Source organism: Bufo gargarizans, chromosome 2 (assembly GCF_014858855.1).
Source record: "Bufo gargarizans isolate SCDJY-AF-19 chromosome 2, ASM1485885v1, whole genome shotgun sequence".
NCBI lineage: Eukaryota > Metazoa > Chordata > Amphibia > Anura > Bufonidae > Bufo > Bufo gargarizans.
The window spans coordinates 213160398-213179622 of record NC_058081.1 but is presented as its reverse complement, the minus strand read 5'-3'; the positions used below and the strand labels follow the sequence as shown (position 1 = coordinate 213179622).

At 43.3% G+C, this 19225-nt stretch overlaps 1 protein-coding gene across 1 annotated transcript in view; it reads left to right on the top strand.

Annotated features, from left to right (window-relative positions):
* LOC122925784 (collagen alpha-1(VII) chain-like) overlaps positions 1–19225 on the top strand; it is a 556601-nt gene that overhangs the window by 128149 nt on the left and 409227 nt on the right. The window contains 10 exon segments of the mRNA XM_044277135.1: positions 4736–4771; positions 8211–8255; positions 8533–8604; positions 9221–9256; positions 9467–9493; positions 9582–9623; positions 9738–9818; positions 10541–10579; positions 12381–12419; positions 14169–14240. Coding sequence (XP_044133070.1) covers positions 4736–4771; positions 8211–8255; positions 8533–8604; positions 9221–9256; positions 9467–9493; positions 9582–9623; positions 9738–9818; positions 10541–10579; positions 12381–12419; positions 14169–14240 — 489 coding nt within the window.

Sequence of the window (19225 nt, the reverse complement as noted above, 5' to 3'; positions counted from 1 at the left end):
TAAATACGGAGACAACATCTGGTCATTGAAGTCGACCCCTCCCATGTGGAGGTTATAGTCGTGGACTGAGAGGGGCTTTTCAATGACACGGGTTGCTCGCTCAATTTGTATTGTCGTGTCTGTGTGAATGGAGGAGAGCATGTAAACGTCACGCTTGTCTCTCCATTTCACCGCGAGCAGTTCTTCGTTACACAGTGCGGCCCTCTCCCCCCTTGCAAGACGGGTGGTAACGAGCCGTTGGGGAAAACTAGTTCGCGCGGTACCACAGGCGCCAATCCGTTCTAGAAACAAATGCCTAAAGAGGGCCACACTTGTGTAAAAATTGTCCACATAAAGATGGTACCCCTTGCCGAATAAGGGTGACACCAAGTCCCAAACTGTCTTCCCACTGCTCCCCAGGTAGTCAGGGCAACCGACCGGCTCCAGGGTCTGATCTTTTCCCTCATAGACCCGAAATTTGTGGGTATAGCCTGTGGCCCTTTCACAGAGCTTATACAATTTGACCCCATACCGGGCGCGCTTGCTTGGGATGTATTGTTTGAAGCCAAGGCGCCCGGTAAAATGTATCAGGGACTCGTCTATGCAGATGTTTTGCTCTGGGGTATAAATATCTGCAAATTTCTGGTTGAAATGGTCTATGAGGGGCCGAATTTTGTGGAGCCGGTCAAAAGCAGGGTGGCCCCTGGGACGGGAGGCGGTGTTGTCACTAAAGTGCAGGAACCGCAGGATGGCCTCAAAACGTGCCCTGGACATGGCAGCAGAGAACATGGGCATGTGATGAATCGGGTTCGTGGACCAATATGACCGCAATTCATGCTTTTTTGTCAGGCCCATGTTGAGGAGGAGGCCCAGAAAAGTTTTAAGTTCGGAAACTTGGACTGGTTTCCACCGGAAAGGCTGGGCATAAAAGCTTCCCGGGTTAGCGGTGATAAATTGTGTGGCATACCTGTTTGTTTCGGCCACAACTATGTCTAAAAGCTCCGCAGTCAAGAACAGCTCAAAAAATCCCAGGGCCGAACCGATCTGAGCCGTCTCAACCCGAACTCCAGACTGGGCAGTGAAAGGGAAAACTACAGGTGCGGCTGAAGTTGGGGACTGCCAATCAGGGTTTGGCAGCACCTCTGGGATTCTAGGGGCTCTACGGGCACGTCTTTGCGGTGGCTGCGACGGGGTCACTACTGCACGTGCCACCGTACCAGCTTCAACTGCCCTTCTGGTGCTCGCTACTTCACCAGGTTGTACGGCAGTGCTGGTACTAGGTCCAGGAAGGGCTGGGCTGCTGGTGTATGCCTCACCACGTAATCCGACAGCACCAGCCCCACTCTGCTGCTCTTGAAGCGGATCCTGCGCAACCTGCGGTCTAGCGACACGGGGCCGGGTACGCCTGGTGCTATCAGGGACCTCAGCCTCCTCGTCCGAACTTTGGGTCAGAGAGCCACTGCTTTCTACAGGTTCGTATTCTGACCCGCTGGATTCATCAGATGAGGGTTCCCACTCCTCATCCGACTGGGTCAGAAGCCTGTAGGCCTCTTCAGAGGAATACCCCCTGTTAGACATGTGGGCAACTAAATTTAGGGGTATTCCCTGAGACTACCCAAGAAAAAAAAAGCAAGCCTGTCTTACAAAGGGGAGGCTAGCGAAGTACCGGAGGCCGCTGCGGTTGATAAAAAATATCAAAACTGATTTTTTTATCGCCGCAGTGCGTGTAAAGTGAATGTGCAGTGATCAAAAAAATTTTTTTTTTTTGTCACTGCGGTGGGGCGGGTGTGGGCGAACGCACGTGTGGGCGATCGATCAGGCCTGATCGGGCAAACACTGCGTTTTGGGTGGAGGGCGAACTAAAGTGACACTAATACAATTATAGATCTGACCGTGATCAGTTTTGATCACTTCCAGATACTATAAAAGTACAAATGCTGATTAGCGATACGCTAATCAGCGAATAACGGTCTGCGGTGCGGTGGGCTGGGCGCTAACTGATCGCTAACTACCTAACCAAGGGACCTAAACTATACCTAAAACCTAACGGTCAATACCAGTGAAAGAAAAAAGGGACAGTTTGCACTGATCACTTTTTTCTTTTCACTTGTGATTGACAGGGGTGATCAAAGGGGTGATCAAAGGGTTAATTGGGGTTCAGGGGGGTGATCAGGGGCTATAGTGTAGTGTTTGGTGTACTCACTGTGAAGCCTGCTCCTCTGCTGGATCCAACCGACCAAAAGAACCAGCAGAGGAGCAGGCAGCCATATAACAGATCATATTTACTAATATGATCTGCTATCTGGCACTTTGATTGGATTTTTTAAAAATCAGCAACCTGCCAGCCGCGATCATTGGCTGGCAGGTTGCTGACGAAATACTTCTGTGCGAAATGCCGGCGCGAACTGCGCATGCGCGCGCGCATAGTCGCGTCATCTCGCGTCTCGCGAGATGACGCGTATATGCGTGACTGTGCGCAGCGCTGCCACCTCCGGAACGCACATGTGCGTTAGGCGGTCCGGAGGTGGTTAACATGCAACCTAATAGATAACAAAAAGCAGTTTTTTAAGCTGGCATTGGGCCTCTTCTACTTACCGGGTGCCTGTGCAGCTATCTTTCCCATCTTTTTAGGTGACTTTCTCATGTATGTCTACAAGTTTAAAGTAGTTCCTAATTTACATATAATTGTAAAATCATCTTAAAGCTCAAATTGCCTTGGATCATAATATTAGATACTATTACTATGCAGTTAGGAATAAGATACAGTGTAATATACTATATTTGATATATTAAAGGGGTTTCCTGGGACCCAGCAGGTCCTACAAAGCCACCTTAATTCCACAGAACCCAGTTGTAGGAGAAAGTTGGTAATATACTTACCGTTGCACCGACATCATGTCCTATATCCTGTTAGCAGCTTTCCAGCTTGGGCTATGGACAGGATGTCACTTTCACTGTGGACCAGGCAAGAACTGCTCCTCTCCCTGGCACATGAGCAGATGAGGTGGATTCAGGGGTGTGTGAATGCTCATGGGAGAGGAGTAGTTTTAACCCTTTAACAGCAGAAGTGATGTCCTATCCATTGCCCAGGCCAGAAACCTAGTAAAGGGCATGATGATAATGAAAGTTGGACTTTTAGTACAGGGGCATCACATGATCAGGTTGTTGGGGGACTAATCCATGCAACTTCAGAACGGTAAATATACCGTATTTTTCACCCTATAAGATGCACTGGCTCATAAGATGCACCTAGGTTTTTGAGGAGAAAAATAAGAAAAAAAATATTTTGAACCAATAGGTGTGCTTTTGGGTGTGGGTTTTGAACTAATTGTGGTCTGTGGATGGCGCACTGTTATGGGGGATCTGTGGATGGCGAACTGTTATGGGGGATCTGTGGGTGACGCACTGTTATGGGGGATCTGTGGGTGACACTTATGGGGGATCTGTGGGTGACACTTATGGGGGATCTGTGGGTGACACTTATGGGGGATCTGTGGGTGGCTCTTATTGGGGTCTCTGGATGGCACTGGTATGGGGATCTGTGTATGACACTGTTATGGGGGGGGGGATCTGTGGATGACACATATATAGCATCTTATGCTATGTGTCATCCACAGATCCCCTCCATAACAGTGTCCCTGTAGTGAATGACCCTCAATACAAGGGGTGGGGGTCGCATCTGCTTTTATAATGACAGCGGGGCCCGTGCAGTGACTATATTCTACTACACGGGCCCCGCTCACTGTATAATCGTATCTGTATTCTGTAATAGTTAATTGTGTATATACCGGTAATCGCATAATCAGCGCTACTTACAACTACAAGCGCTCGGTAGGTAGCAGAGAGTAGGAAGGAGGCAGGCCGGGAGGACGGCGCTGGCAGCGGGAGTCACTACGTTATGCGCCCACGCCGCCTGCTTCATTCATAAAGTGGGCGGCGCAGGCGCGTGACGTAGTGAGTGACGCGCCGCTCGCCCGTCCTCTTGGCCTGTCTCCTCCCTCCTCTCTGCTACCTACCGAGCGCTTGTAGTTGTAAGTAGTGCTGATTATGCGATTACCGGTATATACACAATTAACTATTACAGAATACAGATACGATTATACAGTGAGCGGGGCCTGTGTAGTAGAATACAGTCACTGCACGGACCCCGCTGTCATTATAAATGCAGATGCTGGCCCCCAGCCCCTCATCCCTCACAGCTGATACACCAGCCGCGCGGCATCGCGGCGGGTGTATCATTGAAAATACGGCAAAATCAGCAGCATTTGCCCCATAAGACGCACTGGGGGGGGGGGGGGGGAGTGCGTCTTATAGGGCGAAAAATACGGTATATATCCTACAAATATATTACAAACTTTCTACTTCTTGCTTTGAATTTTTTGTCAAAATTCTGAAAAGATAGTATAAGCCTGATAAACATAAAAAATGAATATAGCAAAAAAAAAAAAAAACAAACATCAACTTAGTTCCAAAATAGAATGTTTACTTTAATTGTGGTCCAAAAACAGCATGGTATGGACATTGTTCGAAGTATTCAGATTTCTAGAAATGAGAACTGTGTATTATAGGATTAGTTTTTCTTTCTACTAACAATTCAATCAAGAATGTGATTTGCAAGCCTAAATAACTAGTATTACCATTACATATAAATCTCATTTCTACACATTGTTGTTGGACTAATAAAGCCATAGCCCTTGTGTTACAATGAAAATACATTTTACACAAATGATAATCATTATTTATTTTTATTTTTCAGGGTGAACAAGGTTTAAAAGGAGAACCTGGTATGAAGGTAACATGTGATTTAATTTACTCATTTATATGTAGGGCCAGCTACAGCCAATTTATATCTACCATATCTGATTATAAACTGTTGATTTTAGTTAATATGTGACAAATCACTTAGTAGTGGGTTTTCTGTTGGAGGTCATAATTACTAACACTGTTACAGTCCTGATCAAAAGTTTAAGACTACTTGAAAAAGTCAAAAAATCATATTTAGCATGGCTGGATCTTAACAAGGTTCCAAGTAGAGCTTCAACATGCAACAAGAAGAAATGGGAGTGAGACAAAACATTTTTTGAGCATTCAATTTAATGAAAACAACAAATAAACTGAAACAGGCTGTTTTTCAGCTGATCAAAAGTTTAGGACCACATGCCTTTAAAAGGCCAAATCTGTGCAAAGACGTGGATTTATTGACATTTTCTGTCAGGTGACCACATGTTGTGATGGCAAAGGCAAAAAAACTCTCCCTTTTTGAACGTGGTCGGGTTATTAAACTGCATAAGCAGGGTCTCTAACAGCGCGCCATCGCTGCTGAGGTGGGACGCAGTAAGACAGTCATTTTGAATTTTTTAAATTCTTAAATGATCCTGAGGGTTATGGAACAAAAAAGTCAAGTGGAAGACCCCAAAAAATTTCATCAGCACTGAGCCGGAGGATCCAATTGGCTGTCCGTCAAAAACACTGGATGATCCTCAACCCAAATTAAGGCCCTGTCACGGCCATGGCCATGACCGTGACTCCTCAACCGCATGCGGTTGCCTGCGGTTTGTTTTTGGTGTTCAATCACAGGTGAGGGCCGCTGGTGTGTGGCCTCACTTGTGGTTGCCGCGGGCAACCTGTTGTATGAGTTGGTTTCTGCAGAGCAGCCTGAGCGGTGCTGGGCAGCTTGCTGCATGGCATGCGGTTGCACCTAGCAACCTTTCTGTTAGGTGTGTGTGTATGTGTACACTTGGTTTTATGTGTGGTGTGCACTAACACCTTTCCTGCACTGTGGTTGCCCGTGGCAACGTTTGGTTGTGTGTACATGTGGTGGCAGTGTCCCGGCCTTCGGGCTGTCTCCCAGGACACAGTTGCCACCCATGTCGTTGCCAGTGGCAACAGCCACAGTGTGTTCTAGTGTTGGACACTCTCCCTTTTAGTTGGTGTTTCCCTTCCCTGGTGCTGGAAGGGTTAACTCCCTTCCCAGTGTGTGTGTGAGTCACTGGGTGTGTCTGACTGTGGGGTGTGGTTACTAGGGCTATAAAGTCTCAGTCCAGATCAGTTCTCTGGTGGGGTACTCCAGGCATGTTGCTGGAGTCGTCCTCCTGTTACCCTGTAACCGTCCTTCTAGTAAGGGCCACCCTTCCGGTCATAAACCCATTACCTTGATGTTTTGTTGATGTCCTGTGTCTTTGGTTTTTTGTGCAGCTATGGATGTCCTGGTCCCTGTGTGTCTTCATGTGTGTGCTGTTTACCTTTGACTGTGTGGACAGCGTTTTCAGAGCACGGGTTCCAGTCAGCAAGGCTGTGGCAGGTTTGTGTGGAACTGTTTTGGTTCACCTGTCATGTCCGTAGTCCTGTTTATGTTCCCCATCTTCATGCTGCTTGGCCAGTGAGACTCCGGCTCCTCCGTGCCTAGGAGGAGTAACCCACTCCTTGGTTCAGGGCCATACTGAGGGCTGGCAGGGACTATTAGGTTCCAGCGTATGAGCCCTCCTACCACCAAGGTCGGCTCATACAGACAGGAGACAGGGTCAGCGTTAGAGTACCCCACCAGAGAACTGATCTGGACTGAGACTTTATAGCCCTAGTAACCACACCCCACAGTCCGACACACCCAGTGACTCACACACACACTGGGAAGGGAGTTAACCCTTCCAGCACCAGGGAAGGGAAACACCAACTAAAAGGGAGAGTGTCCAACACTAGAACACACTGTGGCTGTTGCCGCTGGCAACGACATGGGTGGCAACAGTGTCCTGGGAGACAGCCCGAAGGCCGGGACACTGCCACCACATGTACACACAACCAAACGTTGCCACGGGCAACCACAGTGCAGGAAAGGTGTCAGTGCACACCACACATAAAACCAAGTGTACACATACACACACACCTAACAGAAAGGTTGCTAGGTGCAACCGCATGCCATGCAGCAAGCTGCCCAGCACCGCTCAGGCTGCTCTGCAGAAACCAACTCATACAACAGGTTGCCCGCGGCAACCACAAGTGAGGCCACACACCAGCGCCCTCACCTGTGATTGAACACCAAAAACAAACCGCAGGCAACCGCAGGCAACCGCATGCGGTTGAGGAGTCACGGTCATGGCCATGGCCGTGACAGGCCCTTACTGGTGCTAACTGCAGCCCCATAACCATCAGATGGTATCTGAGACTGCAGGGCTTCAAAAACAAAAACGTCTTCAAAGACCTCGTCTCCTTGAACGCCACAGAACTGCTCTTTTGGACTTTGCAAGAGAGCACCAAACATGGGACATTCAAAGGTGAAAGAAAGTTTTACTCTATGATGAGAAAAAATGTAACCTTGATGGTCCTGATGGTTTCCAACGTTACTGGCATGACAAGCAGATCCCACCTGAGAGGTTTTCTACGCGCCACAGTGGAGGGGGCGCTATAATGGTCTGGGGTGCTTTTTCCTTCAGTGGAACAATGGAGCTTCAGGAAGTGCAGGGGCGTTAAACGGCCGCTGGCTATGTCCAGATGTTGCAGAGAGCATTCCTCATGACTGAGGGCCCTCGTCTGTGTGGTAACGACTGAGTTTTTCAACAGGACAACGCTACAGTACACAATGCCCGCAGGACAAGAGACTTCTTCCAGGAGAATAACATCACTATTTTGGCCCATCCTGCGTGTTCCCCTGATCTAAATCCAATTGAGAACCTTTGGGGATGGATGGCAAGGGAAGTTTACAAAAATGGACAACAGTTCCAGACAGTAGATGGCCTTCGTGCGGCCGTCTTCACCACTTGAAGCATGTATAGTTGGTGAAGCATGCCGAAACTGGATTTCTCTTTTGAGGGGGTTTAGTTTTTTTGGGGAGGTGTGGTCCTAAACTTTTGATCAGCTGTAAAGCAGCCTGTTTCAGTTTATTCGTTGTTTTCATTAAATTGATTGCTCAAAAAATGTTTTGTCTCACTCCCATTTCTTCTTGTTGCACGTCAAAGCTCTACTTGGTACCTTGCTAAGATCTAGCCATGCTAAATATGATTTTTTGCCATTTTTCAAGTGGTCTTAAACTTTTGATCAGGACTGTATCATGAGTTGTGTATTTTCTTCTAATAGTTTAACCCCTCCCTGTCACAGAGAAACATATAATAGCCAATATTGTTGCCATCCATAGCAGAGCAGATAAAGTTTTGACTAGTAGTTTTAGTATCTACTGAGGAAGATGAATACAGAAATAAAGTAAAACAATATAAGTCTTTTGCGGATATATTATTATCTAGGGAGATGCCGGGATAAAAGGTGAACTAGGAGAGAAAGGACAGAGGGTAAGCTGATTCTCCTTTTTATCTATATAAATAGAATAGAATGAAATATATTTTGCCAACAGGTAGGTTATAGGGCAGTTGTGTATCATCCAATATATAATATTTCTTTGTGTTCTTACAGATCCTTTTACTGTTTACATTTACATTTTATTGTTTTCATTTACCATGAATAAAGTAATTTGTTTCAGTTTAGTGTATAGCACTCTACACTTTTTACAAGAGATGACGGCTGGTCAATACAATAATACAATAATTGTATTCTTATATATTTATCTAGGGCAGTACAGGACTTCCTGGCCGTATTGGAGATTCTGGAAAAAAAGGAGAGACTGGATCACCTGGAAAAGATGTAAGGATGATTATATTAATCATAATTCTGAAAACTGATGAATTATAATAAATGTATATTGGCTTCAAACTACACACGGGTACTCTATAATCCTTTATTAGAGAAGCACTCCCACAAAAATCATTAATCTCTGGCTTATTAGAAAGATACATAAAGTAAGGTGTAGTGAAGGCAGTCTTCTTACCAATGTTTTTGTGAGTTATAACCTCCCTTCTGATCCTCACCTGTGTCATGTGACCAACACTCTGACTATCTAACTGACACAGGACAGGAAGTCAGTTTCTCTATTCATGCCTATGAGACTGAAATCGAGGCTCCAATAGGAATACATAGAGAAACTGACTTCCTGTCCACACATACGATGCTGTGTTATTTGGAGAAGCTGAAGATCAGAATGAAGGTGAAAACTCAAAAATAAAGTCACTGGTAAGAAAATGACCTTCACTAAAATATAAATCATACACCGTACATGTCTAACAGGCCAGAGAATAAAAATATTTGTGGGAGTGCTTCTTTACGATTCCAATTCGTTGAAGCCTGTTCTCTGTAAGCATTTACATATTGTTCAAAAAGGGACGAATCATAAAAAAGTTTTTCTTTTTCTTATTTTTAATAGGGTATTGATGGCAAGAAAGGAAACAAAGGTGAACTTGTAAGTCAATAAATACATTATTTTACAATAACGCCTCCTAATTAGGGTAATACAGATGCCCATATTTTTGTGCTGCTTCCTTGTCAGAGGTAGTATTATGTAAGTGCTTAGTTTTCCTAATAAATATCTCCAAACTGTTTGAGGTTGTAGCTTGGAGTAGTGGTGTACAATGATCTTCGATAATATTAAGAGGTGATTGATTTCCCACAGGGGCAGCCAGGACCACCTGGAAGTGCAGTGAGTATTTCATATGTTTAAATGCTATGGAAAGCTGTGTTAATCTGAAAATACATTTTTGACATTACACCAATATTGTTATTTTCAGGTTACAACAGTGGATAACAGTTTACTTGTCAAAGGAGAAAAGGTAAGGTTCCTAAATCGTATCACATTATGTGGTTATTCATGCCTTGATCATTAACAGTATAAATACAGTATAACTGCATTTATATTTTTCAATGCACTTTTATCTGTTTTTTAGGGAGACAATGGAGAGGTAGGCTCTCCAGGGAATTCAGGCTTGAAAGGAGAAAAAGGAGACTCTGGACCACCAGGCCCAAAAGTAAGCATCAAATAATGATAATCTTTATTCCTGTCCTCCCAGATGTATTAGGGCCCTTTCAGACGGCCGTATGAACGGTTCCGCACCCATTCTGCAATTTTGCGGAATGGGTGCGGACCCATTCATTTCAATGGGACTGCAAAAGATGCGGACAGCACATTGTGTCCACATCCATGGTTCAGTTCTGCGGCTCTGCGGAAAAGATAGAGCATGTCCTATTCTTGTCCACAATCGCGGACAAGAAAGAGAGTTTTATGATGGCTGTAAAAAGCTGTAAATGGCTGACGATCTGGCAATTATTTTACTAACAAATCTTGAATTATATTTTGAAGTAGTAGATGGGGCCTCCGTACACACTACGCTCTGGCTTTTGCATAGGAGTTTACCTGTCAGGCTGCTCAGCCATGATGACATATCATAGGCAGGATCGCATCATTACCATATGTTGTAGAGCAGTGTAGTGTATAGTGAGGCCTCTCCACCTCACACCCCTGGCAGCTCTGCAAGTGGAGGCAACTAGTTTTGCTCACATTCTAGGACAGGTTGCTTGCAGCCATTTAAAATAATTCTTAGAGAACCCCTTTAAATTGGCTACCTTTCCAAGTAAGTAACAACATAAAGACCACCATTGCCAGCAGAATGGGTTGTCTGACATCTGCCTTTGAAGCAATATGATACATGTTACATACAGAGCATGAGTAACTAGATGTTTCACATTTAAGGGTCCAGAGGGGCGTCCAGGACCTCCAGGCAATGCTTTGGTGAGTTGCACTGAAGGGCTTCCTTATTTTAATGTTCATTAGATAAACATACACTGATGGGGTGGAATGATCAATTCAGTAATAATAATAATCGTAGTATTTTATGCATTTTAACTCCAGAGCACTTTATAACTGAGAGATAACGCACACAATTACACAAGTAACATAATAGATATACTGAACAAATGAACACTCAATGAGACAAATGGAGAAAAGTCCCTGGCCATAAGAGCTAACAATGTCCTGTAACACATTGATCATACAAATGGGGCACAGTCCTCTATTCCCATACAATGTGACTGATTTTCTAAAAAGAATAGTAGTGGTGAACTATGCCAGACACAGCTATCTGTTGACCAGCAGCTGTACTGTATTCTTGCCATGTTGTGAAATATGGGGCAGATTTTTCAGAATAATGTACTGCTCACCACATTTCAGCAATGTGTCCCATTTTCTAACATGAAGAAAGGAGGCAATATGGCAAGCAGAAAATATCAAGTTTTGACCTGATTGCATTTCACATGATAAATGAATCAGTGCAGCATACTTGGTAAGCCCGCAAACTTACCATGTATTACTATGACACAAGTGACATGTTCTGGTTGTTACTTCTAGAACAACAAATATAAAGAATTATACCATATACTGGGGAAGATTGGCATCAACTGACATAGGCACAATGGGCTTAAAATAGAGACAGTGACACAACAGATACACACCAACTATACATAAACAGTCTTAACTACACCATGGCATGTTTGTTATAGTAACTTCTCATGTTCCCCATGAAATAAGTGTATACAATAATTTCTTATCTATCTCTATTGTACCTTTTCTCTATTATTCCTACTAGAGGTTTCTGAATGAATTGATGTCTGCAGTGATTATTATTATTTATTTTAATAAGGTTCAACTGAGTGTTACAGTGTGAACAGTGTTACACTGCTGCCAGTGTTATCCTGTGCAGGGGGCACTCCCCCCAATTGGTAAGGTTGCCTTCACACCAGTGTTAGGAGACATCCAGCAGGCTGTTTCGGCAGAGAACAGCCTGCTGTAGTTCTCTGAATTTGGCATAGCCGGACCCCATTGACTATAATGGGAAATGGTGGAGATCTGGGCACTTGCTAGAATATATGTTGGGATAGACCGGAAAAAAAAATATTGTGTGCAGCAACTTTTTTTTCCTGGGGACTGCCTGGATATCTGCCAGTTCCCATTATTGTCAATGGGTCCGGTGGGCAGGCTACAATGAGTCCGGTGGGCAGGCTACACTTTCTGGCTATGTCAGATCCAGAGAACTCCAGCAGTGGGAATAAAAGTAGTTACTAAAACAGACAAACGTGACAGGCCCTATTTAATGGCACTGGAGTCACAGCAATGTCAATCTACCCAGTCAATTACTCACTTGTTCTATGAGAGCAGAGATGTGCCTCAAGGTCCGGACACACAGAAATCAAACTATGGTAATGTACTTTGTTTTATACAAATGCTACAGGAGCTGCTAATAAACTTTAACAACTTGATCTGTAAAACCGAAATGGAGTGGGGGTTGGGGTACGCATGCTACTTTTCCAAATCTGACTCCGGGTCCTTTTCCAGCTTTTTCAAAAAAGGCAATCTGTGAAAATCTGAGCTTTCCCGTACTGTCCAAATATTCCCTGGATGCTAAGACACATAGTGTATAATGGAATTGTAGGGTAAATAGATATCCCCTAATGACTTTTCCTAATATGGTCTCACAGTACATACTCTGTATCATAATCACTTTGCTTTGTGTTCTAATACTGGTTTGTACTTACAGTTAGAATCCGCTCCAGAAAAAGGAGAGAAAGGAGAAACGGTAATAATGAAGTACAGAGCATTTCATAAGTGCAAAGCATAAATGAGTACACCACCTCTGAAATAAATTCAGAAATTTCTCTTTACAAAAGAAAACTAAAAAAAAAAAAACATTTTTCAGGGGTACCTATTTCCAGCAACTCTGATTTATCAGTTACCAATGCATGTCAGTACTAAACAAGGAAAGTCGATTTTCATACTAGGGTGATAAAAGACCATGTTGTGAAATTGTAAGGTGGTAGGAGAGACTTTTGGGGCAAAATTGTTATGGCCGACTGCTGCTGTTCTATGCCTGTTATCGACGCTACAGTTTATTCTGCTGGAAAAACTTTTATGTTAATATTATTTTATAATGGATATTTATGACGAGAGATGAGAAAATCGAATCCCACAAAGCGGAATTTGATCCGAATTTCCTCGTGCTTCATGTAAGTGAATCGATTTAACCTGAAATAGTGTCAAAAACAAAAAAAATCATACTAACCTCCTCCATTTGCTCACGATGGGCCGCCAGTCGCCATCTTGATTGAAGATCTCGTCAGAAATTCTGCGTGTGGTGACGTATGACATTAACATGTCGACCGGCGTGATGATGTAATCTCGTGAAGAGCGAGATTTTGCTCCAGATCTTCAAGCAAGATGGCGGTGGCCGACCCGTCAGGAGCAAATGGAGGCAGTAAGTTTGATTTTAAAAAAAAATGATGTTAGTTTTACACTCAGATGCTGCGATAATGTATGAACGCGGCATCTGAGGGGTACAATGACGGGGGCGGCGCTATCGCAACTCCTTGTACTACTTACAAAAAAACGCGCTTCGTGACGAAGTAATTCGTCACAAAGAAATGTTTTTTGTAAAGTTCGGCAAATCAGTCGAATCAAACTTTTGAAAAATTCGCTCATCTCTATTTATGACTATGTAGGGTTCCTGCAGCAATAACTCATGTTTTATTGTAACATCTTTGCAGGATATTATAGGTTCACTGCTATGCTTTTCCCAGCAGCATATTATGGTAAGATCAGTTAACATCTAAATCAAACAAATGCCCCCAAAGCTTGCACCATATTCTGTACTACGTAAAGCTACAGTCTCCAATCATAAGCATACGATGATGGTAGTAGAGAAAAAATATACATCCATTTACTCTTCACTTCATATGGACAATAATGATTACTGTGTTGTGGCAGCAAGGGGGCATAACTATTGTGTGGGGGAAGTAAGGGGACATGATTACTTTTGTGTGGGCAATAACAGGGCATTCTACTGTGTATTTGAGATCAGAAGACCTGAAGGAGGATCACATGAGCCCACAGGCTCTCTGTGTATACACACCAACAGACATGTACTGCCCAAAAATTACTTTCCGATTTTTTTTTTTTTTAATCAAGGCTATTTGTTACCGACAGCAGCCACGTGCTGCCCCACAGCCATAAGTGTCATTGTCACTTTAAAATGACTAATGCTGTATTGGTATTGAAGAGCTAGAAATGAGTTGCATGCATTGAGAAGACCCCTGAATATCATCCACATGTTTTCGGGGCAATTGGATCATTTAAGATTTGGGGCAAATTTATTCTGACCCAAATAAATTGGACCAATTTGCCTGAATCGAATTTCAAGAAAATTGTCCGTAACTAGTAATGGTGGTAGTAATTTAGAAACCTACCCTTATATTTAGAGGAGGTGTTCTCATTTCTGCTGTATATGTCATATCTTTATCCATTGGATTTTATACCTGGCTTGTTTTAAAAGGGAAGTCCTGGCTCACCTGGGAAAAATGGAATGGATGGCAAAGATGGAATCCAAGGAACAACTGGAAAAAAGGTTGTACATAATGTCTTCATTTTAATGTTACGCTGGGTCTCATGGATTACAAACCACACCACGTGTGATGGTAGAGTTTTGTAACATTTGGGACACTGCAAAAAGGCCTCACTCACTGGTACATGGTTAAAACACCAGTTCACAGCCAGGCCACAATATGAGTTAGTGATGGAGACTGGTAATGTGCAAAGTACTGATGAACATCCACTCACACACCTATCGTCCATGAGGTGGGAGGACATTAAGGGGGTCATTTCTTATTAGATATGTGTCAATTTTTGGCATATATGTCACAGATTCGTTCGCAAAGGGGATTTGCAGACAAATCAGCGACTCAGGTGGGGAAGGGAGTGCGGTGGCCGACCCATCTCATTTATCATTTTCTATGCCTGCTTTAGGCGTAGAAAATGATCCAAATCTGTGCCAGCAAGGGAGCTGGTGGAGATGTATGCCGGCTGTGGGTGTGCCTAATTTATGTAGAGGCCTGCGACTCTAGGTGTTTCATGCGCTAGCGCAAGGGGTATTAAGACTGGCATCTAAAACACCATTCTTAATAACTAACCCCATAAATATTCTGAAGACACACAGATAAGGCTTCTATAGGGTGCCAGTTGCACAGTTACATGTAGTGCACCGTTCCGTCCAGTAGCTTAGTAGTCATGCCCATACTATTAGATCAGGCTGCATCCTGCAAAATGATAAACATAAAAATTAGAACGCATCACTGAAAAAAACACCATATTCACGGATTCAAGGTTAAAACGCACTGAAGCTAATGTTTACATGACAAAATCCACCGCAGAATAATAAGTAGCAGAATTAGTAGCTAAAAATAGGTCATTTTTGGTGATGGTTTTATAATTTTATGGTGATTTTAGATGATTTGTGTACAAGTGTTTCAGAAGAGTTTTTGAGTGACATTTTTTTTGCTTCCCCGTGGACTTCTATGCAATACACAATCAAACCTCTCACTTCACAGTTAGCTGTTGAAAAAACAAGGTGTGCACATAGACAACTTTTAAACATTGATATATGCAGGTGAATATGCAATGTTTTAGGCAGGTGTGGAAAAATGATGCAAAGTAAGAATGCTTTCAAAAAAGACATGTGAATAGTTCTTTTTAATCAATTAATAAGATGTAACATGGATATACAAATTAATCTAAATCAAATCAATATTTCATGTGACCACCCTTTGCCTTCAAAACAGAATCAGTTCTTCTAGGTACACTTGCACACAGTGAACAGTGGATGTAGGCTTGCTCAAATCCTTTTGTAGCATCATGTAATTCCATACAAACTCTATTATGTTGATCGGAGCTCTAGTGGCCATATCATCACTGCTGAGACTCCTTGTTCTTCTTTAGGCTAAAGATATAGGGGCACATTTATTAAGACTGGCGTTTTAGATGCCGGTATTAATAACCCCTACAGCTGGCGGTGGATCGTCAAAGTTATGTAAAAGCGCAGGCCTCTTCATAACTTCAGCACATCCAGATCTCATTCTAAATATAAGACAGCTTCCTTTTTGTCTTACATTTAGACCATTTTCTACTCCTAAACCAACCGTCCCCTTTACTGCTCCCCATGCCCACTTTTTTAGACCTAGCGCCAGATTCTTTGTGTTCACCTTTGTGGCATATATGACCCCCATAGTTCTTAATGACATTGGTTGTATGATTGAGGTTGTTGTCCTGCTGCAAAATAAATTTGGAGCCAATCAGATGCATCCCCAATGGTATTGCATGATGGATAAGTATCTGCCTGTATTTCTCTGCATTGCAGACTCCATTAATCCTGACCAAATCCCCAATTCCATTTGCTGAAATGCAGTACGAAGCTTGCAAGGAACCTCCACCCTGTTTCACTGTTGCCTGCAGACACTCATTATTGTACCGCTTTCCATATATCAAGGGGAAAAAACAGAACTGAATTGCACATCCAAAATGCTATGCTTAGATCTAATTAAACTCACTTATCAGGGTAATATTAAGTGTACAGCCCCCTACACTGCATGCTGTACAAGAGGCATTAGTGTACATTTTGATCAAAAGGCATAAGCCCGCTCACCGCGTCAAGGTTGCCTCTTAGAGTGGGACCTACTCTGACAAATAGGCTCAGCACAGTGCGGTGAGCGGGCTTATGCCTTTTGATCAAAATGTACACTAATGCCTCTTGTACAGCATGCAGTATAGGGGATTGTACACTGAATATTGCGCTGAGAAGCGAGTTTAATTAGATCTAAGCATAGCATTGTGGATGTGCGATCCAGTTCTGTTTTTCTCCCCTTGATATATCGTACCGCTTTCCACACCCTCAACAAACAAACTGACTTTTGTTACAGCCAAATATTTAACATTTTGACTCATCTGTTCAGAGCACCATTTTTAATTGAAAGTTGAATTGCTAGGCCTTGTTTCCATGGTTTCCAAGATATTACTTTTTGGTTGCAATTCATCCATGAAGATTACTTCTGACCAGACTTCTCCAAACAATAGATGGGTGAATCTGGGTCCCACTGGTGTCTGTAACTTATGATGGCACTGCTGGATATCTTCTGATTTTGAAGAAAAGTAAGCACGATGTGTTTTTCATCTGTGGCTTTAGGTTTTCTTTTTTTTTTTTTTTTGTTTCAATATTTTATTATTTCAATACAAAATTTTAAATCCTTATTACATATTCCATGAGTCCACCATTTCCAGTCTGTGAGCATAATTAACAATAATTTCATACAAATATCCCTAGCAGTGTTAACATTAAAAAGGAAAAACAAAAAACAAAGGGAGGTCTCCTAGAGGGGAGGGTACCAGGACCATCCAGCATCCATGGCTTAATGAAATAAATGAACTCTCAGCCCAAGTTCTATGTGGCTATAGGGATAGAGGTCCGACGTCCAGACATCCACCAAGCAGTGAGCGCCACTCGCGCACGCCCTCACCCAGACACAGAAAAATACAAGCCAAAAGGTTGGCACCAGTATGACCAATCGCTTGATATTCCCATACTACCTGTAGGCGAGCTTGCAGCGATCTTTAATCGCAAGCCTTTAATAGAACAAAAACCAAGAAAAGGGGGTCCAGCAGTCTCAACACAGTGGTCTAAAACCCACTCACATATTTCACAATAGCCTCATCCCCATATAATTAATCATATCAGAGCCATAGTTCGCCATACCTTACGTACATTCACATAGATATTTCATGCAGCAGGGAACTCAAATCGAATGTCAGATACTGGTAGCTGGAAAAGGAAATATAGACAGAGAACAGAGCCTGAAATCAGCTCTGTCTCCTTAAAAGGGCACACAATAGCGTGCTCGTCACGTATGATCCATCCCTGCCTGCGCTCGAACTCCGTATCCAACGGGAAGAGCCGTACCCCGAGCCGTGCCCAGCACCCGGGGACCCCCGGACTCCAAGCCGCGACCCCCCACCCACATATCGCTCGGTATTTTAAATAGCTGAGAGCTCCCAACATCATTTAATGCCGGGAAGTCCCCCCTCCACCATCCTGGAGACCCACCCGTGCTCGGATATACCTTCACATCATCAATAAAGTACATAAGGAAACACCGGACAAATTAAATTTTCCCCAACTCATCCCTCCCACCCATCCCCCACCTTGCAGGAAACAACACAAAAAAGAAAAAAAAAAAAGGGAAAAAAAAGTCCGAATTAATTAGCCATGTCCCAGTCTTTCCATAAGCTATTCCATTTTGAATAAGATCCTCTTTGTCTATGTAGGATCCTCTCATAGCTTTTCACTTTTTCCACCAGACTCAGCCAATTATTACAGTCTGGGGCGGAAGAGCAGAACCACGATCTTGAAATCAGGAGCCTAGCCAAGAACATCACCTTAATCAACAAATGACTTTTTATAGGTTGATGGTTAACCTCAGATAAGTCTCCCAGGACCCAGATCCTGGGGGACAGGGGAACAACAATTTTAAGTTTGCGCGCCAAATTCTTTTGGACCAAGCTCCAGTACCTACTCACCATTGGGCAGTCCCAAAACAGATGTAAATGATCTGCCTCGGGACCGCCACAGCGTGGACAGTCAGAGGAGGCCCGGAATCCTCTTCTATATAACCATACAGGTGTCACATAAATTTTGTGCAAAATATTAAATTGTACCACGATGTGGTTAAAGTTATGTGAAACCAATTTTAAACTTTCCCCTACATTCTCCCAGTTTGGAGAGCCCCCCTCTAAAAGAAGAGAGGACCAGGCTCTCTGTCCTGGAGAGAGAACACCAGAAAAGAAGTTATGCATTAAATGTCTATAACAGTGCGATAATTTAATTCTCGTGACAATTTTTTTACGAATTAAATCCTGTAAAAATGCAGGAGTATCTATAATAAAAGAATTACTATTCAAGGTGCTAGAGAGTGCTAACCTCAATTGAAAATATGCAAACCAAGCCACCTCACCTAAATTTGCCCTTAGTTCCATCAGGGACAAAATTTGTCCACCACTGACTTCTTGGTGTAAGTACTGCACATTTTTGGTCCTCCAATACTGGCGGCAGCTTGAGTCATTTAGATTAAGAAGTTTTGGGTTATGCCATAATGGAGTGCAAATAAGCGAAGCCTTGACTCCACACCATCTCCTTATGAGAGACCAAGTCTTCATAGCCATTCTGCAGAAAAACGTGTATCCGCTCAGTGTGTTTAATAAATAATCTGATTCCAGTACGGTGAAAAAATCGGAAAAACCTGCATCCTTCACCACTTTACTGCAGAAGGGACTATTTTGCCAGTCATTAAAAAGGCATAGTTGGGAGGCCACAAAATAGCCCCTAAAGTAAGGGAGGTTAAGACCTCCCTGACTATTGGGCATAGAAAAATAAAGTGCCTTCAATCTCACGCACTTCCTCCCCCATAGTAAATCATTGAGTATACGCTCTATCAGTCTAAAATACTTGTCTGGAATCCATATAGGCGAGTTGCGTAGGACATAAAGAACCTGGGGAAGCACTACCATTTT